This window comes from Mustela erminea, chromosome 20 (assembly GCF_009829155.1).
Source record: "Mustela erminea isolate mMusErm1 chromosome 20, mMusErm1.Pri, whole genome shotgun sequence".
NCBI classification, from domain to species: Eukaryota; Metazoa; Chordata; class Mammalia; order Carnivora; family Mustelidae; genus Mustela; species Mustela erminea.
Window position 1 is genome coordinate 2,813,590 of NC_045633.1, and position 25,241 is coordinate 2,838,830.

At 54.6% G+C, this 25,241-nt stretch overlaps 1 protein-coding gene across 6 annotated transcripts in view; it reads left to right on the forward strand.

Moving 5' to 3' along the window:
• LOC116581393 overlaps positions 1 to 16,239 on the forward strand; it is a 99,639-nt gene extending 83,400 nt beyond the window's left edge. For 3 of the 6 annotated variants that reach the window (XR_004282045.1, XR_004282047.1, XR_004282046.1), the window contains 2 exons: positions 10,269 to 10,389; positions 10,646 to 10,941. Coding sequence is in view for 1 of the 6 variants with exons in the window: in XM_032328559.1 (XP_032184450.1) it covers positions 7,612 to 7,739; positions 10,269 to 10,389; positions 10,817 to 11,329 (762 nt within the window). In the remaining 5 variants the exon portion in view is untranslated. Of the gene's footprint in view, positions 1 to 7,403; positions 7,740 to 10,268; positions 10,390 to 10,645; positions 11,458 to 14,876; positions 14,987 to 15,989 lie in introns of those variants that run through there. The other 3 variants (XR_004282049.1, XM_032328559.1, XR_004282048.1) reach the window with 3 other exon arrangements.
• Positions 16,240 to 25,241: the final 9,002 nt, after the last annotated feature.

Here is a 25,241-nt window from a genome sequence, read left to right on the forward strand (position 1 = left end):
GTGCTTCTCCAGCTCATCTCGCCCTGGTGTCTGGGCATATCAGAAGGTTCTCACGTCAGGGCATCTCTATGCTTCTTGCCCTTTACCTGTTCCTGTCTCTCTCCTGCAGCGGTGGCTGGAGTCTACCAATGACATATCGAGTGTCCCTGTGACTGCTGTGACCTGTGGGATTCCTACCCCTGTGAACCTCTAACCTGCACAGCTCCAACCACTTAGCCCCCAGCAGCAGCCTCTGCCCCTCGGTGACTCGGAGCTTGAAGCAGGCCACGCTCAGAGAATTATTAGGAGCTCTTGGCAAAAAGCTCTGGGCCCTGGGGGGATAATCTCAACAGGACATCATAGCCCAGAGACTGCCTGTCACTCTGGAGTCAGTGCCTTCCCTTGCATGTACTTTTTGGGAGCGGTCGGAGCACCTCGCTGAAAGCTGATGAAAACAAAAGCTGATGAAAGCAAGGAGTGATAAGTTGAGTGAGTGCGGCATTTCCTCCCGATGGAGGCGAGGAACCTGAGACCCCCAGTGCACTCAGACAGAGAGGGATGAAGGGGCTGGGCAGCCCCTCCCCTCCTTTCCCATCGCGTAAGGCAGAAACGATAGCTGCTGGCCAGATGGTGGTGGCTAAACAGGGCAGTGCTGAGAGAGGGCTGGGGGGGGGTTTCATCATTGCTGGCTAGCGCCAGGTTTTGAGTAAGGACAGTCACCGATCACCACTTCTTCCACTCCCTGTCATTCCTTTCTCGGGAATCTTCCTGCATGAGTGGCAACCCTACCCAGCTCTAGTGCACACTGGGAAGAAAATGGTAAGGGCCTGTGTTACCGGAGCTTAGGTTGTCCCGACTTCAGGTATGGCTTGATTCAGGTGCTCGCATGAGAGTCACAAGATCTTCCCATCTTGCTGTTTCTGGGGTGGATTCATTTTCAGAGTCCGTCTCGGCATGATGACAACATGGCTTAATCCTCACACCCGTCCCCTTCAGTCCAGTGCGAAAAAGTGTGCCTGCAATACTAGGTTGATGCGTGGAGTGTTAATCACAGAATGGCAATATTTCAGAGTAACAGCGGGGCTGTTTGTACTTCATCTTTTACTGCATTTTTATGAGGAGCAATATATTTTCTGACTTTCCTCCCCGATGCTCTAACAGAGAGAGAGAGAGAATCTCCTCTTGTCACCTCATCCAGATTCCACTTTGATTAGCCCGGCCCTGGGCACGGGCCAGCTTCTGAACTGCTGCTGTAGTTGGGGGGTCTGGTTGGGCTACATGATCCGCCCCGGAGTCGGGCGTGAGTCCCACCCGGAGGGGAGAATATCCCCTTGTGGTTTTCTACTCCCCCCACCTCTACCCCCCACAAAACCCCTCCTTCCCTCCTTAAGGATGTCCGTGATTTGTCTTGGTTGGTTGGGTGTCTGTAGCAGAATCCCATAGACGGGGGAGCTTATAAACAATGGAAACTTACTTCTCACAGTGCCGGAAGTGAGGAAGCCCAAGATCCATGTGCCATCAAGTTTGGTGTCTGGTGAGGACCTTCTTCCTGATTCGTACGTGGCTCTTTTCTCCCTCTGTCTTCACAGAGCAGAGGGGGCAAGGGAGCCTTCTGGAGTCTCTTTCATGAGGGCACTAATCTCATTCACGAGGGCTCCACCTTTCTGACCTAATCGCCTCCCAAAGGCCTCACCTCCTGGCACCCGTTACTTTGGGGGTTAGGATTTCAGCGTACACACTTGCGGGAAACGCAAACTTTCCATCTGCGTCCGCGGCCCCTCGCTCGTGAAAGTCAGCGGGTGATTGTCACGCGCTGCTGTAGTGAAGCCGCTTGCAGCGCCGGACCCCGGTTCTCTTTTGATATCCTCTCCACGTTCCAAGAGTTTGTCTCTTTTTCTTTCACTCGCCCTCTTTTGCCCCCCGCATTACAGATCTGTCGCTGTTGCCCCGGGTTTAAGTCCCAGCCCTGGTAGCGGGAAGACGCTGCGCTGTGAGGGGCCGCGGCGCACATCACAAGGGTGCTCAGTGTTGCCCCGGAGCGCTCTCCCGAGCCCTAGAGTTGCCGGGTGATGTCATTAAAAACCCAGGCTCTTTGTACGTTTTTCCCTCAACATCTGTAGCTCATGAGCTCACAGGGTGCTGTAGCCATGGGTGTCCTCGTGCGCTTAAGGCAGGGACAGTGATGGGTACCACCACCACCAGCATCTCTTTCCAGGTATCTGCCATTTTACCAGGAGAGCCGCCCGCTCCCCCCCAACTCACCCTGCACAACCTTCCCCACCCTGCAAAGCTTTGTTTGCTCCTGCAGTTCATCTCAGACCTTCTCTTTGAGACATAGAGTGATGGGGCCAATGGAGGCCAGAACTTTCTATTCAGATGTGTCTCGGTTGCTATACACATCTGTGTGCTCCAGACAGAGCCCAGCATCCCCCTCACGTGGGCTCTCCAGGGCTCTCCACCTCCGAGGAGGACACACGTGAGCCACTGGCACAAACTAGGACCTAGATTCGAGCTTCGAGTCCTCCTTCCTCAGCCTGCCCTTGCTGAGGGGGATGCAGTCATCTCTGCAATTGTTCACGCACTCCGGGTGTTAAGCTGTCTGTACTCTTTGCGCTTCTTCCTACAGGTCTGGGGCTCCCTTGGCTTTCTGAGTCCAGGCGGAGCACCTTCCTTTGCCCTGTGAGTCTGGGGCTGAGCCAGAGGGGGATGGGAGGGTCAGAGTGCCTGTTCTAGGCCAAGGTCGTCAGGGCTTCTGGGAATCTGCCACGAGAAGGGTGGACCCCTTCAGTCAGGGCCCCAAACACACAAGGGGTTTGCCTGAGCCAGCCTAGAGGTTGGAGCCAGTGTAGACAACCTGCGCCCACCCCAACCCTGCCCCACCCCGGATCAGCTGGGCTGCCGTCATCCTGCTGACCCCTGAGCAGGACGGTGAGCTCATTTTGCCATAAGCTATTGAGTGTCACGTGGTTTGTTACAGGGCGGTTATAGGGCACAGGACCAGTAGTCCACTACCGCACACCTGACAATCCAACCCTCAAAACCTCTTATATTCATGCTCCGTCTGCTTCCCTCCCCCGGGTCTGTGCCGTCTGACCGCGGAGATCTGACCACGATACCGTCTTACCCACCCTGTCGGGATGATGTCCCCGTCCGTCAGGAGAGACGGACACACGGGGGCGGCTACTCGGTCGGTGAGCGCGTGTTTCAGAAAGGAAGCCCGTCGGGTGCCATGGGGCTGGGGCGCGCAGCCGGAGGCGTGCACTAGCTTTTGGGTGGGAGTTCCGGCGGGCCTTACTGGGCGAGCGGAATTGCAGCAGAGGGACGGGGGACAGATAGGATCGGCCCGGTGAGGCGGGGAGGCAGGAGTGCGTCAGGAATAAGGAGGAGTCGGCGTGAGGATCCCGAGGGCAGGGAGGGAGGGACAGCGTGAGATGAGACTGTGAGGGCGCCAGGGAAGTCCTAGGCACAGGGACATGAGGGGGACTGGGTCATACAACGCAGAGTGGGTCCTTCCTTGGGGATCCTCTGTGGTTTTAGCTCTGTAATCACACTTCCCTCTCTGCATCGCTGCTATGCCTGGGACCGGGGGCCTCGTTTCTAGACTGGGAGCAGCTCCAAGAGACGGATGGGGGTGGCCATGACCTCTGCAACCCCCAGGCTCAGGCACCTTGGAAGGAAGGAGCAGAAGCAAAGAATTAACATTCCACAGGCACAATCTTTGCTCCAGGCCCTGGGTTGGCCGTTGTATCTGGCAAGAGGGCAGAACTTTGGAGTGGGGGTGGGGCTGGGTGAGGCCAGGAGAGGGCCCATCACTTCCTTTTCTCTGTACCCCAAGGCCGGGATCCAGCCTGCAAACCAGTGCATACAGATTAGATCTGGGCAAGAACCACTCTACTGTGGAGAATGAGGGATGTCAGAGGCTTCACTGTGTTTCCGGAAATTCCCTGGAAGGGCATTTCTTCCTCTGGCACCCTAAGGAGCACACTCAGTTCTCTTGGGAACAGAGATGGTTAAGTGTAATTGTGCCTGGAGGCAGGGTCACGTGAAGGGGGCGGTGTCCTGTAGAGATCTCTCCTGTCCCTTTCTAGGTATCTTCAGACCCCCTGAAAATAATCTGTCTACAAGTGCCCAGTCATTGGTTTGGAGATCTTGCCAAGTCCAAGGTAAATGAGGAACATCAGGAACCCCCTGAAGTCCAGCTAAACTGGGGAGAACTGCCTCACCTCATTTGCAAAATGGGGCTTAAGCGCCATGACTTTGTAGGGTTGCTTGAGGAAGCCAGATGCCACGTGCTTCGTGTTCAATAATGGACGGAGGTCTTTTCTGTGTGCTAATGACCTCTCTTGTGGATAAGGGGCAGATCCTCAGCCTTCATCTTGTGATGGTCTTCCCTTCAGATTTCTGCTTTTAGAGGAGGGAGAGAAGAAAAGGGAGATACCAAGTGCGCTATGAGATAATTTTAATTTTCCCCCTTTCCAGAGGGGGAGAGAGAGAACAGAACGTCTGTTTCCACCTCTACGCCGCTGCACTGTGATACAGACTTGCAGAGATATTCATGTTGTGATTTATTCAATTCTTTTTCTCCATTGATTTTAATTAAGTTCCCGAGCTGTCTCCAAGCCCGGGGAGCGGGAACAAAACATGAAACACTGAGAGCCAAATGCCTTTCTTCTGCAATTGAGTTTTCCCAAGTCCTTAAAGTGCTTCACAGGAGAGAGCGAAAGTGGGATCCAGGGGCTGAGCCGTTTCCTCTGCTCCATCAGTCCCCAAATAATAAACATAAAAATTAAAATCCGGTTAAGAAAAATCACAGAAGTCATTGCAGCTTGGCGGCCAATGGGGGCTTTGATCAGATCTTTTGATGCAATTTCACAGTTTCGGGGGGAATTCGCTGAGCCGGCGTGGAGGTCAGCACAGGGAGGAAGGTTTCTACCCAGCAGGCACAGCGCGGGGAACACAGGACCTGCCCCTCCCAAACCAATTTCATCTGTGATCTAAGTTCAATGTCATGCTTTTTAAGAGAAGTACATAGTGGCATCTGGTCTGGTCACTTGGGCTCCCCTTGGGCCAGTCCGCACCAGACCCCCCCAGCAGGCTCCTCAGGGATCCGGAAGGCCAGTGAGGTCCCCAAACTAGTCTCCTGGAACCCTAGGGCCGGAGGCGGGTCACTCAGCAGTATCTAACAGCCTGGCGGCCAGCCACGAGGCCACACTGCCCCTTGTAGAAATAGGAAGGTTGAAAACACAGATGCTCATGGGACCAGCCTGTGACCGAATAAGAGAAATAACCCGGATGCGGACTTTAGCAAAATGGCGACCCCAGCCCGGTTTGAAAGTGGACAGTCCTGGACACCTGTTATCATGTGGGATTTATGGCCTTGGGGATGTCAGGTGTTCTGAATCTTCTAGAAGCCAGAAGCTAGGATACCTTTAGGCTTAACAAAAACAATAACCCCAAATGCTATATTTAAATCTTGGTTACCAACTGGAGGAATTGAAAGCACTCTGCAGGTCAGACAGAATACATCTGCGGGCTGGGTTTTAGCACTGGACACCAGTTGGTGACACTGGACATGCTGGTGAAGAGGGAACGTTCTGGATTAATCCAGGCATGGCCACCTCCCAGCTTGGGCTTGGCTTGTGTTGGATTTCTGAGTGGCCCGTGATAAGATGGTGTGGGAGGCATGGGCCGCACACAGTGTGGAGTCGGGTGCACAGTTCGTTGGCCTCACATCAGCATCGCCGTGATATTCTGATTTTGTGGTAAGACATACATGTTTGGGCTTCGTCCTGTTCCTGGTGCTAGCTCTTAAAACTCTTGGAATTTTCCTGTGATGAGAGAAAGGCTTTGTTATGTTAACGAAGTGGCTTTTGGAAAGCACCCAGGGATGGGGCGGCTTGGAGATGTTAGTCCCACTCCCTGAGGTTTGAGGAGGGCGGAGAGGAGCTAGAGGGAGACTCAATCCCGGACAGCCAGTGAGCCGATCGAGCCGCCTCTGTGATAAAGCCCCACAGAACCTCCAAAGGACGGTTCCGAGCTTCCCGGCAGGTAAACACAGGAGGTTCTAAGGGCCCACGTGGTGAGGGCATGGGAGCCTCTGCGCCCCTTCCCGCATCCGTTGGCCTGTGCACTGCTACCCTCCGGGTGTTACCTCGCTGTAGGCTCTTATAATACCCTGGGGATAGAGTAAGAACGTTTCTCCGAGTTCTGTGAGCACTTCAGCAAATACACTAAACCCAAGGAGGGGGTGGTTGGAACCTCCCATCTGTGGCTGGTCAGGCACAGGTGACAAGGGGGACTTGCTACTGGCATCTGAAGGGGTTGCAGTCTTGGGGGTCGGGCCCCTTCCCCTGTGGAATCGGACGTTCTCTGCAGAGTCAGATGGCGTCAGAATGGACTTGCGTCACAGCCGCCCCGCTGGGGCTGGAGCATGCCCGAGTGGAGAGAGCCCCGCACCGGAACCGGGCACAGGGCCTTAATCATCACCTCACCTGGTTTTTCCACTCTTCCCAGCAGGCTCAGCGGGTCCCGTGGGGTATCTTCCCGGACCTTCATTCAAGAGGGAGATGAAGCTGCCACGCGCACCGCTCTTACTTTAACCAAGAAATTGCCTATCAGATCCTCTGTAAGAGAACTGGGCAGCCCGAGCCAAAATCCCCAAGGGGAAGATCCAGCGGGCGCACTGCCCGTGAGCTGCCCTGGACTCCCTGCGGCTGTACACAGCCTGGGGGCCCAGGTGCTGGGTGGTGGCGGGTCATCAGACAACACCTGACGCCATCTTGACGCAGTTTAATGACAGCGACTCTGTGGCATGACATGCTTCAGCACCACGCGGCACCCCGGTGGCATGGGGAGGACCCACACAGTGGAGGCCGCTGCACGGAGGAGGTGGGGTCGGTGGACGCTGAGCAGAGGTCTGACTGTCCGTCCGGCAACTGGGCTGGAGGGCGGCCCAGGAGGGGCGTCCGTGGTGGTTTTGCTCCAAGCCCAGATGCCAGGAGTCTTGACTGAAGCTGTTGAGTGACCCTGCTTTCCCTCCAGGCCTCTGGACCTGGAGGGCAGAAGGACTGGGTGCTGGCAGGACTAGAGCTTGCCTAGAACCGAGGCAGAGCGGAACAGCATGAGGAACGGCCCCCCAGGCCACCTCCTCGGCTGTTTGCTTTTTGAGTCACCTCTGCCATGCACAAAGGGAAGTCCGTGAGACTCACAGTCATGGAAGTGAGGCTGAGCCGACCGTTTGGAGGCCTCTGAGCCCAGCCCTCATCTCTACCCTGTGTTCTCTTACTTTTCCGGGACGCTCCAAGATGGAGGCACATCTCTGATGCACCCTGCCTGTTCTGGTTCTTTCTAGGTCGAGGCAACCGTGGCACACCACGGTCTGCTCCCATCAGCCTTGGTTTTTCTCCCCTTCTTCCCAGAAACAAGACCCCCCGCCTACTGACTCAATTTCCCAGCCTCCCTTGCAGCAGGGTGTGGTGTCCCAGTGGAGTGTGCATGGGGGCTGTGAGGGCAACTTCCTCCTCATCTGCTTCCTGAAGCTGCTGGTCTGGAGGTTCTCCTCTTCCCCCAGCGGCGGAAGGCGGAGCCGGATGTTAGGTCTCACCACAAGGTGAGGAGACGCTGGGACCACAGATGGAAAGAAGCCAGACCTTGCAGGAATTTATGGAGTTAATTTTCCTACCAGCCAGGATTATTCGCCTTGGAATGACCATGTGGATGCAGAATTCCTGCCTTCTTTGGGACCGCCTTGATAAAGGCAGGTTAGTCTGGTCCTCTGACCAGCAGCAGCCTCCGCATCACCTGGGAGTGTGTTAGAAATGCAAGGTCAGTGGGAGAATGGATAAAAAAAGACGTACATATCCCCAGTGGATATTATTCAGCTTTCAAAAGCAGCAAAGGGTGTGCCCTTTGTGACAACATGGCCAGTCTTTGAGGTCATTATGCTAATGAAGTCAGCCAGCCAGATAAAGACAAATAGTGTCTGATCTCACTCACAGGTAGAATCTAAACAAGCTGGAGTTCTAGAAACAGAGAGAAGACTGATGGTTGCCAGAGACTGGGGCGTGAGGGACCGGGAGGAGGTGGTCAAAGGGTACGCACTTCCGGTGATAAGACGGGTCAGGTGCAGCGCCTAGCGGATGCAGCATGGGGACTGTAGCTGGGAATACTGTATTCTAGAAAGTCACCAAGGGACTAGATCTTAACTGTTGTCACCACGCACACGAAATAGCCGTGTGAGGTCACGGATGAGGTAAACTGCCCTCACCGTGTTTATCATGTCAGCAGCGTAAATGAACCTCAGACCGTCATGTCAGACATCTTGAAGTCACAGTGTTCTGTGTCACATATATTTCAGTAAAGCTGGGGAGAAAGCAACACGTTAAGAAAAGAAATGCAGTTTCTACTGGTAGTCTGGGGGCGGGGTCCAGCAATCTGTTTCTGGTTCAAAATAGTACTTCTAAATCCACATCCCGTCGTAAGCAGTAATACAGAGAAATCCTTTGTAAGCTTCCCCACCCCCGTCCTGACCCCAGTAACACTTGGCAAACTGCGGAATAAAATCGGAGCAGGAGGACTGACATCGATACAAGCTGCTGATCTTCCTCAGAGTTCTCCAGCCGTGTGTGTAGGTCGTACGGATGTGGTTCAGTACAATCTTATCACGCGTGTAGGTTTGTGAATCTATCACCCAAGTCAAGACCCTGAACAGCTCCTATACCAAAGGATTCTTGGGTTACCTTTTCAGAACCACACCCTCAGCCCCGCCGTCTTTACGGAGCTCTAATTGACATAACACATAACAATACGGCGTGTTGATCTGATACACCCCTACATGGCCAGCACACATCTGTCCCGTCACACAGTTACCGTTTCTTTTTTGTGCAGAGAACATTACCAACACTCCATTTTTAACAAGTTCTCTTGATTCCTGTGTGTTAGAATCTGAAAGACAGGGATGCCTTGTCCTATAAATTCTCATTCCAAGGTTTTTGCCCCAGCCCTGGGCCAGGCACGGAGCTGACGCATTCGTGTGTGTCATCGGTTCTGGTCTTTAGAGCACCGTCGGAGAAAGGTCCCCACTATGACTCTCCTCTGTTATGGGAAGTCAGTCCCTGTACGGACAGGGGAGGTAATGGCAAACAAGAAGGACATAATGATTGCACAATTCGTGATAGGCAGTCACCATTCGAATTCAGGTCTGTCTGCAGGAACCAGGCTCTTTCTACTCATCTACACTGCATTTCCAGTCCCGGCACAGAAACGTCCGGAGTCTACCTAGGAACCACCGCCTCAGGTGGGTAGTTTGCATACTGGAGGCCTGCCTGGAGTCGGCTATCTCAGGGTCTCTGCCCTTGGGGGATGCCTTCCTTTGAGCATTTATTTCTTCACTATTCCTGATCAGATTCGAATCCACTAAGCTGTTACATTGTGGTGCTCCTGTAAATGGCCGGGCACAGAGAAAGAACCCAACGAAGACCTGGTCATAGTTTGTTAGAGCTCGAATGCCCTAAAGCATTTTAGAAATTCTTCCGACTTGAGCAGCAACTTTTGTAAGTGGAAAGTGGCAGGCCCAGGGAGGGAGGCCCTTGGGGTGCAGGGCTCTCGGGGATCTGGTTTTCAGTGAGATGACCAGGCCCTGGGGGCCAAGTGGTCAGCGCTGGCCTCTGGGACCCCCAGGTAGTGTTTTGGTTTCATTTGAAGCTACAACCAAGGGCTGGAATTGAATCATGTCGATACTGAAGGACATGGTCAAGTCAAACCATGGGAAGCTTAACCCTTTAAGAGGACCTCCATGTTTAGTTCACATGTCTGTCAGCTTCTATTTTATCCTATGGGGAAGAGGCTGAGGACCTCTCAGGAGGACAGGAAAGGTAAGTTCTGTCATAGGATGGAAGGGACTTGACACATGGGGCTTCTTCCACTGACCGAGAACTTTCCATGTACCAAGCATTGAGTTAAGCAGTAGTTTTACATTGTCTCAGTTCTTCTCGAACCTTCCACGTACTAGGCATGGAGTTAAGCAATCATTACACATGTCTCGGTTCTTTTCTCTGACCATGACAACAGCTCTCCGAGGCAGAAGTGCTTAGCATCTCCAGTTCACATTTTGGGATATGATTCGGGGGGAGGGGTGGGCAAGGTGCTTGAGCCAAATTCCCCGTTCGTGGTTTGGGCTCCATGTCCTGCCCCCTGTGCCATGCTACCCTAAGGCAGGCAAGCCGTTGACTCTCCAGGCTGCCTAAGAGGGGTCGTTTCCTGCAAATCAATACTATTTGCATATTTGACAGATGCTTGGAAATCACGGAGAAGAGTGTCTGCTGTCCCACACCATCCTGCCCCTTCTCCAAACAGATGTCCTTTTCCAACATCTTAGGATGCTGTGACGCCTCCTCTGCTCCCATTCAGCAGGTAAGTTAATGGGGCCCAGAGAGGGCAGATGATACGCCCCAGCTCACACAGCCCGGGGCTGTTGCAGCCTGGCTCTGCACCTGGGTTGGTAAGACTCAAGCCCAGAGCCTTCCTGCGACCACACGGTGCCTCTCCTTGTTAGAAACACAATGTAATTAAGCGCTCTGGGCTTGCTGGCCTTGGTATGTACTTGGTACCGCAATCTACCCAAGACATCGTCCGTTACGAACCAGTGACAGGGACACCGCCCTCACAGCAGGTGCGGGATCCTATTGGTCGGACGCCATCAGCACCGTGACATACACTGTACCATGACGATCTCCCCCGTAAGACGGACTGACAGCAACACTAAAGGGAAGACAAAGGGCTCTGTCCTCTTCCTATGTGACACGCCTGTTGTACACCCATGCCCACCCATGCCCGCCAGAGCCTAGAGGATGCCCGACAGGGCCAGCGCGGTGAGAGGAGGCCCGTCGGTGGGTTTCCGAGGGACCCTTACAAACCTGCTCGTCCGTACGGTGCTCCACAGTTTGTAAAGCGTTTTACCATTCATTGCTTGTCTGAGCCTTGTAACACCCCCGTGATGGGAGAGAGATCGCAACCACCGCCACCACCCGCGTTTCACAGGTGGGAAGATGGGAGTGAGCAGTCGGCCCTGAGTGACGCCCCCTGGGACGAGCGGAAGCCGCACTTGACCGCAGATCTCCTGACTTCCTGTCCCCTGACATCTTTATGCTACCGCTGTCTCGTGCTGCGCCTTCATTCATCACTCCTTCATGGATCCATTTCACATGTCCTAATGAGGACCTGTCTCGGGCCAGCGCTGTGCTGGGCGCTGGGAAGAGATCGCACTGGAGACCACCTATGCCCGCTGCTCTCTCAGAAGAGCCAGGGACTCCCCCGCTGCCTTGTCTCCCTGGGAACACTGGGAAAAGTCTGAAGACATTTTTTGGTTGTCACAATTAAGAGGATACAACTTGCTATCTAGGGAACAGGGGCCGGGGACACTGCCCAGCAATCTATAATGCACGGGACAGCCCCACAACAAAGCTATCCATCCCCAAATGTCAATAGTGCAGAAGGTAAGAACCCCTGGCCTAGAGCCAGTTGAAGAAGACAGAATTAATCAAATTATCTTCCCATTAAGGCTCTGGTTACAGAGAATCAGGGAATGTAAAGCAGCAGCAGCTAATGCTGGCGCCCACAGGCCAGGCTCTGCTCCAAGGGCCTTGTACCTCTGTTAACCCCTCTGGTCCATAAAACAGGGCTCGTGGGATTGTTTGTAGAGGGGTACACTGAGGCTCGGAGAGCTTAAGTACCTTGCCCGGAGTCACACAGCCAGAGGAGGGACTGGGATTCAAAACCAGGCTGCTTGACGCCAGCTTCTATGCCTTTGACCTCTGTGCCTCCTTTGCGAGAGGATGAACTTGCCTGATTTGGGGCTTGAGGGAAGCTTTGTGGTGGGGGGGAGGCATGATGGGAGATCTAAGAAAGTGGGGGATGGAGGGACGGCATTCCGGGCAGAGGGAACGGCATGTGCAAAGGCCGTGTGGCAAGAGCAGAGAGCGGAGGTGGAGAAGGAGCTGGAGGGTCCGGCGGGACCCTAAACTGGGTTCGCAGGGATGTAGACTCTGAAAGGCCGCTCTAGCCGCCGTGTGCAGGGAGGACCGGGGTTGGAAGCGGGAGGGAGACGTGGCACCGAGAGCCAGCAGGCGGCGGGGGAGTGCAGAGAACCAGATGCGAGGCCTGTTCAGGAGACAGAACGGTCAGGCCGTGGGGACGGAGCTGACTGGGTGTTGGGGCACCGTGAGCCTGACCTGCTCATGAAATAATCCAAAGGTTTGCACAACCCCAGAGTCTGCTGGGAGCGCTGCTAGCCTCACACCCCCCCCACCCCCACCCAATTTGAACTTGCAAAGCCATGTCCCTGCTCGTGGTCCTGGCTGCAGAGGCCAGGAGCCACAGTGACACTGCTCTGCTTGCTGACAGCCCTCTGCGCTCTCCCGTGCCTGTAACCCACAGATAATTAACGTCAGCTGGCTGTCACGGCACCCTGGCTGCTCCCAGGATGGGGGTTAGGCACGCTGGTCGATGAGCAGCCCAGAGACCTGTCAGACCCAGGAAAGGGCGCGTCACCTGCCCAGTCAATGGAGAGTGCCAGGAATTTTAGCACAAGCCTGTCTGCTTCTGTCCGCACTGACAGTCTCCATCCCCTGGGAGGCAGACGCTCAAGGTCACACCTGCAGGTCTGGGAGCACAGGCTGGACAGAAGCGGAGGGACCTGGAGGGGAGTTGGCTCCTGACAGGTGCGGACACAGCCCCTCCTTCTTCCCCTACACCAGCCATGGCTGCTGGGGGTCCTGTTGCAGACTGGCCGCTGTGCTCAAAATCCCAAGGGAAGCGTGTTTGCACGAGACCAAGCACTTTCTGCAGCCCCGAAAACACTTGTAGCTTTGCAAACACTTCTTTCCTTGCCAAGTCTCTCTGCCTTTTCTGGGCAGTCCCTTCTGCTCACTTGCGGGCTCCCCCGTACCCACACTCACGAGCACGCAATCCACGAGGTTAAACTCATTGTTTCACGCTCCCTCTTCCCAGATGCTGGCGTCTGCCCTCCAGGTTCCAACAGCATCGTTGGATCAACCTCCAGGATGTTCCTGCATTCAGTCATTCCTTTGCCCCATCAGCACTGGGCTCCCACAAGCACCTCTCCTGCCAGGGAGGAGCTGACCCGCAGACAGACGCCCTTTGTCCTGTGCACAGTGTGCGGCACTCAGGCAGGAGGGTGCCGTGCTGACGGATGACCGTGGGATCGGCTCTCCTTTCTGTGGTCTGTTTCCCTCTGTGACCAGGGTTGATTCCGCAGGAATCTCTGAGGTTAGGGACCGTCTGCTCTATGTGTAGGATTTCTATGCCCAGCAGAGTATATTTACAGTGAATATTCAATGAAAGACAGACTGAGTGGCATCCACAGGAACGGGCTTCGCCCACCAGGGTGATTAATACTTCATTTGGAGAGCTGCCTGCCCTCCCAGCCACCCACAGCAAGCTGTGAAGGCACCAGTACAGGTGAACTTGAATGAAAATTCAGGTACATCTGTTACAGCCTGGGTCAAGGGCAGGGTCCCTCCTTTGGGGTCTGGTTGCTCCTGGAAAAATCCAGAGAGCTGTGTTAGAGCATCGACTATGTGTCTCATGCTATGCCAAGCCATGAAGGGAGGGGGTCTCCCTCTGAAGGTGGATGCCAGGCTGAGCCCTGGAGTAGGAGTCAGCGTGAGGGTCGCAGGGCCCCTGCACCCGACCTGGGAAAGCGAGAAGCACGAGCCTGCCTCCCAGTGTGGTAAAAGGAAGCTAGCCAGGAGGAGGCGGTGAGAGTGAGCTCTCCATCTCGGGAGGTATTCGAAGAGGTCACGGGACATCCTTCGGGATGCCGCGTCCCCAGCTGGAACAGGCAACCGAAGAGCTGTGAGGGGGGATGGGCCTGGAAGCATCAGCGAGCCCGTGCCCCGGGTCCCACGGGGAGGGCGGCCTAAGGGTGCCGGTAGGAGCCCTTATCCCAGGAGGAATCAGATCTTCGCTGATGTCCCGGCCTCTGAATAGCTGTGCCATAGCGACAGAGTCACCGAACTTCCTCGGGGGGAACGTGCATGACAACACCCTGCAAAGTGCCAGGTGCGGTTCAGCAAGCAGGAGCTACGTGTGCTTCGTGTGAAAGACAGAAGCGAGGGGCACTGGACGGTGTGGGGTGCAGGGGGCAGGGGGACACCCACGGGAAAGTCACCCCTGGAGAGGGCCGCCTGGGCATGGAGGCCGGTGGGTAGAGGGCTAAGGTGCCAGGCGCCCCCCCGCAGGAGGGGGGTGAGTAGGGAGGGCTGGCTGAGCAGGGCCGTTACTGGAGGAATGGCCAAGTTCTGGCTCCAGCTCTCAACTCCCTCTGCGTCCCCGGCAGGAGGGACTGCGGGAGGCCGAGGTCTGCCTGCTGGTGTCGTCAGCGCTGGGGTGCTTTGCATGGCCTGGGTCCCAGTTACCAGCAAGACCAGGTCCCGCCTGCCCATCGGCCTCACCTCCGCCTTCCCCTCTGGCAGGAGCCTCCTGCCTCATCGGCTCCCTCTTTAAGTCAGTCAGCAAACCTTCCGAGGACCATTCCTTGCTGGTTCTACTCTAGAGCCGGCATTGCAGAAAGGTGCTAGGGGCAGGGACAGAGCATCCGGGCTGGCGGTAGGGGCAGGAATGTGGCAGGTGACTTACAGTGTGGCAACTGCCGCCCCCAAGACAACCACAACACCCTAGCTAACGCAGCGGGCTCATGACTCACAAGTGACCGTACTGAGCATTTGGCAGAACCCGAGGAGAGACAGTGGATCTCAGAGAGGTTCGTTCACATTTCCAAAGTCACACAGCCCCTGTCAGACCTGCCGTCACCAGCGCCTGTGCTCCTGCCTATTAGGTTATGCAGCCTCTCAATGGTTCCTCATTCATTCATTCGACAGCGATTTACTGAGCATCTACTATGTGTCGGGCACCATGCTAGAGCCCCTGCTACGGCGGAGAAGATGGCATCTACAGTCCCGCCCCGTGGGGAGTTTGCCTTCTGGCCAAGGTGACTGGAGCACGGAGGGACCCTTCTTGCGTCATGCATCAGGGGTGGTGGGACGGTGGCCCATGGCCGTGAGGTCCAGCAAGTCCTCCAGGAGCTGGCGCTAGCCAGCGCAAAGGACTAGAAATGTCTTCCGGAATAATGAGGATTCCTTCCTGCCTTTTCTCCTCCTCCGTCCTACCCTGCCCCTTCCTCCCCCGGGGGCTTCCCACCCCCCTCCCTCCCCACGGAACCACTCCTTTTGTCTCCTGAGCACCTTTCCCGACCCGCTCCATGCAAGTGCGGGCACATAAGAATGGTTCCTGGTCTCCCCCTAGTATTTCCGAGAGAACACGCTGTGCCGGCTGTTCCGGAGAAAGAGGAGATTTTCCGCGGCTGAAGCAGCGGTTGGGAGACCTGGGCAGTGGGGAATATTGGGTTGAGACTGGGCTGCGCTGGGGCCTTGAATGCCACTCCAAGGACCCTTGAAGTCTGGGCATGTGCTAGGCCATTTTTCAAATTTTCCTCCAAGTCATGACCGTTTCAAGGAAACCACAAACCCGGCCAGAGTCGTCAGGTGCTGTGTGAACCATCTGAAAAACCGAACACCGGCCACAGCCCACCCTGCCCCCAACCAAAAATTAAGAGCAGTGAAATTTGAGGCGAAGGTAATAAGCACCGTGAATTTGTATCCCACTGGGAGCCAGCTGCCTCTCCTGTTTTCCCCTTAATTTATTTTTTTGGGAAACATTCACTGACTCAGAGAATAGTTCTCTTCCCTTTGTAAGCAGCCAGCCCTCGGAACCAAATTGCTGGCTAAAAATAATGTATTTTTATTAAAAAATCACTTTAAGTTGGTGCATATTCCTAAGACAGATTCACATATGGATAACCATTCCGTATTGCTTGCTATAGATAAGTGATGAATTATTTTAATCAGAAATGGATTTAACAGCACTGCAAAAATAAATCTGGGAGATTTTTCACAATCTGGTTGTCTACTCTGATTCTTCATACTTCTGTTTAGTATTCAATGAAGACTAATAGTGACGGCCGGACATTCCATCCAACTTCCCCCAAGCAGATGCATCCCACCCCGTAATCAAGACTGACACCCTCTGCCGTCATCCCGGGAGACGCTTCCAGTCCCAAAGTGCAGAATGAGAAGGAAGATTCGCACAGAGACTTCCTTCCCGGACCCCGCGCGCCGCTGTATTGAGTCCAACAGCATCCACCCCTGGGGCCGGGATGCCTCCTGTGTGCCACGCGCCCCGTCTGGGGAGACGGAATGGAGCGGGTCAGGAAGGGCTCGGTCCTGCCCCAGCTCCCCAGCCCCCCTGTGAACTGGTTATGCTGGGAACGGGGAGCCTTGTTTTATTTCACGTCCCAGGCTGAAGCTTCTCTGTGGAAGCGGAAGGGTAGGTCCCCGTGAGTAAGGGAGGGACGGGCGAGGCTAGGTAGGGAGAGACGACCGGCCTGTGAGACTCGGCTCCCACAGAGCGGGGCCGCTGGACCAGGCTCACAGAAACCCCGGATGTAGAGAGATGTTCTAGACAAGGTGCTAGCCAGAGGGAAGGAGCCAACCAAGCCGCCTTGTTTGCTCTTAATACAGGCGAGATATTTTCACAGTATTTACACCGTCAACCTGGTCTGTCTTACTGTTACAGACCAGACGTTTCCCAAGTCCCCTCGGTCAGTTTTCTACGGGGGACCGACCCCAAAAGCCCTCACTGGCAGCCCGCCCCGGACCCTTCTCACTCTCGACAGCTCCCGCTTCGCCCTCACTGCTCCCACCTTCCCTTAGTAAACTTCGCTTCCTCTCTTGTCTGTAAGATTTGTTCTTCGGCTCCGAGACAAGAACCCCGCGACGCCAGGACTGGGCAGAGCGGAACCGAGGGACGGTGTATCTGCCAGGTAGGGGTCCGCGAGGATAAGCAACAGAAAGAGATCTGGGCTGACTTCAGGCAGAGGTCGCAGCACAGAGGCACGATGTCACCAGACGGCCGACACCATTTATGGTTCCAGGACGCTGGGGGCGAATCTGGGGGCGAATCTGGGGGCTTACGGTTTTCATCTGGCAAAAGATACTGAGCCACGACAGTGTTAAGTTATTCAGTTTGTCTTTATGGCTACATTTTGCTGGGGGCCATGCCAGTTTTTCATTCCCAGTAGTCATCTAAAGTGTCCTTTAAAATCTCTCTACCTGAGATAATGAATGAGTCAAATTCAAGGAAATATGTTAAGTTAATAACGGAACAGGGAGGAAAAGGAAGGGGAAGGCCATGACCATCGTGTTCAGTGGAGAAAATCGATCTTATTCACACTGGTTTGGGGACTCAGAAGGGGTTGAAGGGTTGGATGGGGAAACGCGACAGGCATCTATTTTGTTCAAAGTGTTTCAGGTACATTACATAGATTAATGGAGTTCTGACATCAGCGTCTGGACAAATGAGGTCAGTATGCCCCTTACCCCCTTCCAAGTCCCTAACGACAAGGCTGCCTGGGACAGGACCAAGGGCAGAGCCCTGTGACCCTCCACTCTAGACCTCCCGGCTTGACTCCAATCAATTATTATCACCTTTGGCCCCGACAGTCCAGCACGTTATGGCTTCTCTCCATCCGAGGGGCTCATGAGATGGAAGGGTCTTCTTCCCAGGGGTCTGGGTGTCTCTGGAACCCAGAGGACTCAACAGAAACTCACACACTTTCTTTTCCTACTAAACCAATATCATCAGCTTTTGTTCGTCAAGACATCGCTCTGGGTTGACGGGGCTGACATTACCAGCTGGGATTAATACATTTCTTCCCCCCCTTTCCATTTATTTGGAGAATCTCATTAAGGCAGGTTTCCTTCAGGAAATTGATGCTTTAATATTCTGCGTTGTCAGCTGAGGGCCTGAATTTTATTTCTTGAATAACATTTAATTAAACGTGCAGGCTCCCTTTCCTGACGCATCAGTGATCACAGCGCTGAGCCCACCTCCACTGCTCTTTGGAAAATCAGCAGGTAGTGAAGTTGGGGGCCAAAGTCTTGCTGAGCAATAAAGTTTATGGCCCGTGCCTCTGTTGCAATTAGTGTCTGGGGTCCTGCTGATGCAGCCCTTGTCAGGTACCTTGACCAAGTCTCAACTGCCTTGTGAGTGCTGGTTCCTGGACCATAACCTGCATTTTGTCCAACAAGTACCCTGGCGGGGACCTTCCTAGACCAGGAGTTGAAAAACCAGGACCTGTGAGCCTAATTCAGCGGCTGCCCCTTTTCTGTAAATAAAGCTTTGTTGGAACACAGCCATGCCCATCGTTTTATATGTTAGCCTGTGGCTGTGTTCAGCACGTAACAGCTGAATCCCAGACCCCACGGCAGGCCAGTAAGGAAGGACTGGAGCATCCTCTAGCCGACCTGGCCTGAGGCTGAGGGCTTACTCCATGCCCCCCATTCTCTATTCTTAATCCCTTTTCAAGCGTTCTTCCAGGAAATACTTGGTGAGCACCTACTATGGGGTCAGGCACAGTTCTAGGTGCTGTGGATGAAATACTGGACAACAAGATAGGGGAGGCCCCAGCTTTATCTGCCAAATGGGGAAAGACAGACAATCACCAAGCACCCGCCTAAATATGTGAGCGGGAGAGTTTCAGATGGTAGCACAGATCATGGGGGACATAAGCCAGCGTGATAAAGCCCCTTCGTGGGAACACGTGGGTGTGTCTGATAGGGTAGTCAGGGAGGGCTTCTCTGAGAAGGTGACATTTAAGCTGACTTAGGAATGAGGAGTATAAGCCGGACAGAAAATCCTGCAGGGACAGCATGCCAGGTTGGGGGATCCGCAGATACAAAGCAGTGCTGGAAAGGGGGCTGGAAGGAGGCAGTGAGGGGAACCAGGAGTGAGGTGGGCTCAGGAGGTGGGCTCAGGAGGTGGGCAGGGCCCGTGGGCAGGGCTGTGGTGTGGACCTTCTTAGAAGTACTGGCCTAATTTACTTCTAAGAAACTCACTTTACTTTCCATGCCATGATAATGACATTGGCATTTTGAGGCTCAGACCCTTCCCGTGCTGCTTTTTCTTTTTCTTTTTCTTTTTCTTTTTTTTTTTCAGTTAAAGAAAGCTCTTTTTGTTTTCTCTCAGATAAACATCCTCAGAGGTGTCAGAAATGTGGGAGCCTTTGTCCCGAGTCGGCCCGTCAGCCAGTGGCAAAGCTGGGGTTTGAGTCCAGCCCTGTCTGACCCGAAGGCTGCAGCTCTGAGCTTCCCTGGGCCTGGCCGTGGTCATGGTTCCTACCTAAGGAGCCATTCATCATCCTTCCTCCCCTGCCCTGACCGCGGGAAGAGCAGGAGGCAGAGGAAGGAGAAGGGGAAAGGCGGGAGGAAGGGGCAGGAGTGGGAGGAGGGAGGAAGGGGAGACAGGCAGGGGGAGACGGGAGAGAGGGCCATACCATTCTGGGGGTCAGGACAGCACATGCAAAGGCCCTGGGGCAGGAGGAACCACGGCACATTGGCAGTGCCACAAAGGAAGCCAGAGTGGCTGGAACGCAGGGAATGAAGGCTACAGCAGCCTGAAGCAGGAGAAGCTGGGTCGTATATGTCACCGTAAGGCATTTGTGTCTTCATCCTACGGGCTGTCAAGCAGAAGGAGCAGATCGTCCCATTTTGTGAAGCCCACCAGGGCCGTGGGAGGGACCCAAGGGACTGGGCACAGCCGAGGAGACACAGCTCCTCCGAGCCACCCTGGCCCAGCATAGGAAGACACCCCCCTTCTGTTGATGGGGAGCCCTCTCCCCGCCCTGCCCCACCTCTGCGGGGGTCTCCCACCGGCTCCGTTTCTCCTTCCTTTCCCTCCTGGGTCTCGGCACCTTTCCTACAAACATCACCCGGTCACTGGCGTGGTGGGGAGGGAGGAGCGGCCGACGCACTGCGGTACGTCCGCGCATGGCCTGTCAATGGCCATCACAGAGTGAAAAGCACGTGGGGCGACCCGGACGGATTTCCACGAAGCTTGGCTGCGTGTCAGCAGGCAGAAAGAGGTACATATGATCTGACCCCGCATTTATAAAAAACACACACACAAAAAAACCAGTGTCCCACCTGAGCCCCCCGTGGCCTGTCTGCCTCCAGGGCCTGTGCACCTCAGTCGCCCTGACTGTGGGTCTTCCCCACCTGGCCAGGAGGGGATGTGGGGAACCGCTGCTCGTTCCTGACTCTCACCAGCTCCGCAGGGCAGAGTACGGCCCGAATCACAGGGACACTCAGGTCCCAGCACTGCAGCTGTGGGGACCCTCGTCCCAGGACAAACGCAAAAGCAGCCCAGGAATCTAGAAACTAAGCCACTTCTATGCAAGGACACAGCCACACCACTGGTTTGCTGTGTGACCTTGGGCTCATTGCTTAACTTCTCTGGCCCCTGTCTGCAGTCAGGGAGGTGGACAGCTCCTCTCTGAACCCGCTACGGAGGCGTATCCTGCAGGGCGGCGTGCAGCCCAAGGGAACATCACACGGGGGGTATTTCGCACAGTCTCCGCATGGGGGAAAAGCGCCCAGTAAATGTCCAGAAATGTTACAAAGACGAAACCGAATTGTATCTCAAGACATCAGAGAAGCTTGTGTAGGAACCCTTGCTGAGTCGCCTCTCCCACTGGGATTTGTCCAGGGGCACCTTGTCCCCCCAAGGTCTTGCTCTGGGTCCCCTGCTCTGGGTGCGGATCTCCCGCCAGCTAAGGGCGGCCCAGGCCAGAGCCCAGCAGAGCCCCGGGAGGAGGGGGGGCCGGCCAGGCGCCGGGTGGCGGGGCGGATAGTGTGCTCGGGTTGATCTATGAGGCCGTCCCCAGGAAGGATGGCTTCAATTCTGCCCTGGAAGTGTGGCCTGAGCCGTGTTGCCGATCCATCTCCTGGGCTGTCAAACATTTCACGGGCGCCTGCCTGGGCCGGGAGACACTTTGTAAGCTGGGTGTCTGTCTTGTGGTCCCGTCGCCTGGTCCCTCCGGCGTTATGATGGGTTGGGCCCCCTTGGGGCCCAGCGGTGTGTCTGTCTGTCCCTGCAGGGGCGGCGGGGGTGGGGAACGGAGGAGGAGGAACAAGCTGGAAGGAATGAGGAAGGGAAGCTCGAGTAAGCGGGGACAAGCACCGCACCGCCGAGAGTCTCCGTCCCGGGGTCCGCTGTGGGACGGGGGCCTCCCTGGGCAGCATGTGTAGGGCAGGGGCCAAGGTTCAAGGTTCAGTTTGAGCACCCAACAAAGGTTCCCAGTCCAAGAAAAATACGGGCAAACCCAAACGCTTTCCTACTGCAGGACCTTGTCCTGCTGCCTCTGGGACAGCAGCCGGCTTTTCCCCGGAACGTAGTTACTGCCCCGTTTCCTTGTTGCCTGTCTCCCCGCTCACCCGGGCAGCCCCTGGGTCTGGCGTGGTGTGCGGGGCCTGGCATGGAGTGGGAACCCGGTGCAGGTTTGCTGGACGGCCTGACGGACAGATTCATGGGCGGAACCGCTGGCCCTGCGTCTGTGTCCACGCCAGAATTCGAGAACGAACGGAGAGTCCTAGAACGATGGCGTGGGCCCCTCCTCCAGCCTCACAGGTAGCCCCGACCTTTGGGAAACTCGTGATGTTTGCATGGTCTGGTTCTGTCCCCCCGCCGCCCCCAACTTTCCTGGGAACGTGCCACATCCTCTGCCTCCTCAGCCCAGCAGGGCCCGACCCAGACCTAGGTCCACAGAAGCCTTCTCAAGGACGTGCTCCTTAATCTCCTAAGGCCTTTCCGGAATCTGCTCACGCCGGGGGAGGAGAGCTTCAATAAGACCAAGATTGAATTTTCCTCCAGCCTGGGGGGATCAGGGGCTTAAAGTCAGATTTAATTTGATTTTAGACAAATAAAGTACTGTGACATTTATTGCACACCTGAGTTGTTGGAGGAAAAAAATTCTGACCTGCTCTGGAATGTGCGCAGGGCCGCCAAGCAACAGGCTGCAGGCGTGTCCTGCAGCGCCCCCACCCCTGCAGGGGCATCTGGTCTCTGCCCAGGAGGACAGGGAACTGCACACTTCCTACAACAGCAGTGCTGGGCCACTGAACCCTGTGCCTGCAGGCAACAAACCCCAAGGGGATTCGGTGCATATTCTGGCACGAGCCTTGGAGAGGGAAAGCTCTGGAAGAAGCAGGGGAAGAGTAGCCAAGGGACGTATGCCCAGGGGCCAGGCCGGGGCCCAGGGGTGAGGCCAGAAGGCCGGAGCAGCGCGTGCCGGTGGCCGAAGGGCCGGGACTGCGGGTGGGTGGAGCTTCCCACAGTGTTCAGTCAGTGGAGAACAAATCGCGCTTTGCCTTGTCCATCGTTCCTTCAGTCCTTTGGCTTCAAAAACACTAATGTTGTTTATGTTGTAGTTCGTTCGTCTGTTTGTTTTCCCCCCAACAAAACCAACGCACAACACTGCTACGGAATCTGCTGGCGAGGCCCCCAGGAGAAAACACGCCACCCGCTCCTTCGTCCCTTCATTCCTTCCTTGCCCAGATATTTATGGAGCACCCACAGGTGGCAGTCCCTCTACTTTGGAGCCAGGGATCCGACCGTGACTAAGTCAGACAAAAGTGCCTGCTGTGGTGGAACCTGGGTCCCAGTGGAGGAAGTACGCACTAGACGCTAAACACAAGAATATTTCATAATGTGATAGGAAGTGATGAGTGTCACGGAGAAAACAGTTGGGTGGAGAGACGTAGAGAGAGAAGGGACAGTTGCTGTGGAAGTGGGGTGCTTCTGGTGAGCCTCACCGAGAGGACGCTGTGTGAAAACTGGTAGGAGGTGAGAGAGAGCCGTGGAAGTATCTGGGGATAAGACTCTTCCAGGCAGAGGGAACAGCCAGTGCAAGGGTCCTGGGGCAGGAGTGTCTGGCACACCCAATATTCACAGTGCCTACTACTTTCCTTATCATTCTCTATGTCCACCCCCCAAAGTGGGGCACATCTACTCCAGGGCTCACCTCCACATGTCAGTAGAACACAGAAAGTTTAAAGATGAACAGGGTTCCCATGACTGGGGTTTTAATTTTATGAAACTTTTTAATATTAAGAAGTAGGATGCAAAACTTTTAGACTAATTTTTAAGTGAAAACAGGAGGCATGCAAGAAATACTGTGCTTGGGGCGCCTGGGTGGTTCAGTGGGTTAAAGCCTCTGCCTTCAGCTCAGGTCATGATCCCAGAGTCCTGGGATGGAGCCCCGCATCGGGCTCTCTGCTTGGTAGGGAGCCGCCTGCTTCCCTTCCTCTCTCTCTCTGCCTGCCTCTCTGCCTACTTGTGATCCATGTCTGTCAAGTAAATAAATAAAATAAAATAAAATAAAAAAGAAAGTAAGAAATACCGTGCTTGTGTTTGTAGTGGATTCCAAACATCTCTCAGAGCTCTTGTCTTGGGGGCCATGGGAGAGTTCTGCTGTCACTCTGAGTACTAAGTGGGAAAGGATGAGATATTGGGTATACACATCTCTCTCTCCCACCAGACTTTATCTTTTAAGATCATTATTGCCTCCACTGGGCACCTTGATGGCATAGAGCATTCTGATTAGGGAGAGAGAGTCATCATCCTTCTGTCTTCTTGCTTCTGTGTAAGCTGCCTGCAGCCCACTGAGGCCAGGGCTTAGATCTCTCACTATAAAGGTCTCATGGGCTGCAATTCGTGCAGGTGCCAGGAGGGCGAGAAAAGCCAGGGAAGTGGGCTGGGTGTAAGACAATAGGGAGTGGTGAGGAGTGTGGCAAACTGGAGAGAACACAGCCTCTATAAAAGGAGCATCTTCTCCTAACCCCTAGAATGACACCAGGATTTTCTTTTAAGCAAAATCAGACTTCTGGATTATTATGCAAAAATACTGATTTTTCAAATACAGACAAGGATATTAGAACTAGCCACAGGCAAAATTTGGGGGAAAAGATGTGCAAATAAAACCACAGAGGGCCAGAGCAATAGGAAAAGTGCCCCAGGAGTCCTGAGTGAGGAGTGGATGGAGGCCCAGGACATGTGCTCTGCTCAGTCCTTGAGCCGGAGCCATCCTGATCAGGTAAGACTCCTTGGCTTGACTGGCCACCTTCAAGGGTGAGTGAGTTCATCCCGGATAGACATGAAAGGAGTGAGCGAGGTCTGCCTGAAAAATCCCGGTTCCCTACTCAAGGACGGAGTCTGGGGGTACCTGTCCAAACTACGTCTACACCACTCTCTACTTGTAAGAATTAAACATATTTAACCTGAAAGGGGAAACTCATTGACTCATTAAAATAAAACAGTTAAGGGATTCTAGATTCAGGTATGGTTGGATCCAGGTGTTTGGAAATGTCCCCAAGAACCTGCTTCTCTCCCTTGGCTCTGCTTTCCTCTGTTCTGATGTCCATATCATGGAGGCTTCTACCCACCGAGGGCCAAGCTATTGGCCAGCAATGGCTGCCTTATGTCTGCCACATCAGCGGCTTCTGTAGAAACAGAATGCACGTTTTCTGATAGTCCAGGCTAAGTCCCTGTTTTGGCTCTGATGGAGCTGTAATTAGTTGCATGCGCACATCTGGAGACTAACAGTGGGTCTCCAGAACTACATCAATGGGAGTGGAGAAGGGGCCCCCAAATCAAGAAGGCATTACCAGGAGATGTGGAGGGATGGGTGTTGGGCAGACAAAACCCACAGGGTTCTCACTGGATGGAAACATTGGGCACGAAGTCTCGGCTTTCTAGGTGTCATCTGACACTCCTTCCCCCTTCCTGTATCCTCCAGCCATCCATCCCTGTGGCCTTTGGCAAGAAGACACTGCTGCTCCCATCTTGGCAGGTGCATTGATCACCTGTCAGAGACCTGACACTCGCGTTTCCTTTCATATGGTGTGTCGTAGCCTCCAGGACCCCAGCCTCCACCCCCACATTTCCACCGCTGCCTACCCCTCTCTGCCTCCTGGTAGCCACTCTCCGGTTCTCTTTCCTATAAGAGATGAACATATCTCATGTTTTTTGACTCTCACCGGACAGGGGTGTGTGGATATTTTATTCTTTGTACCTCTTCTCTAGAGCCCCAGTCCCTTAGTTCTCTAGGGAAGCTCTGAGAAAGACCTCCATTCTGCTACTTCCCAGATGCCACCCCCTTATACTCCAGATGCTTCCTGTACTAGCCATGGGATGGCAGAACTTTCCCAACAATCATTGGATGAGATTCAAGGCTGTTTTAAGGAAAGATCCCTTGAAGCCAAATGGGCTAAATGGGGCAAACAGGGCTGAGCAAGAGGACAGAGGTTACTGCTTGGAGGGAGAATCCAGCTTATAGCACAAGGAGGGACCTG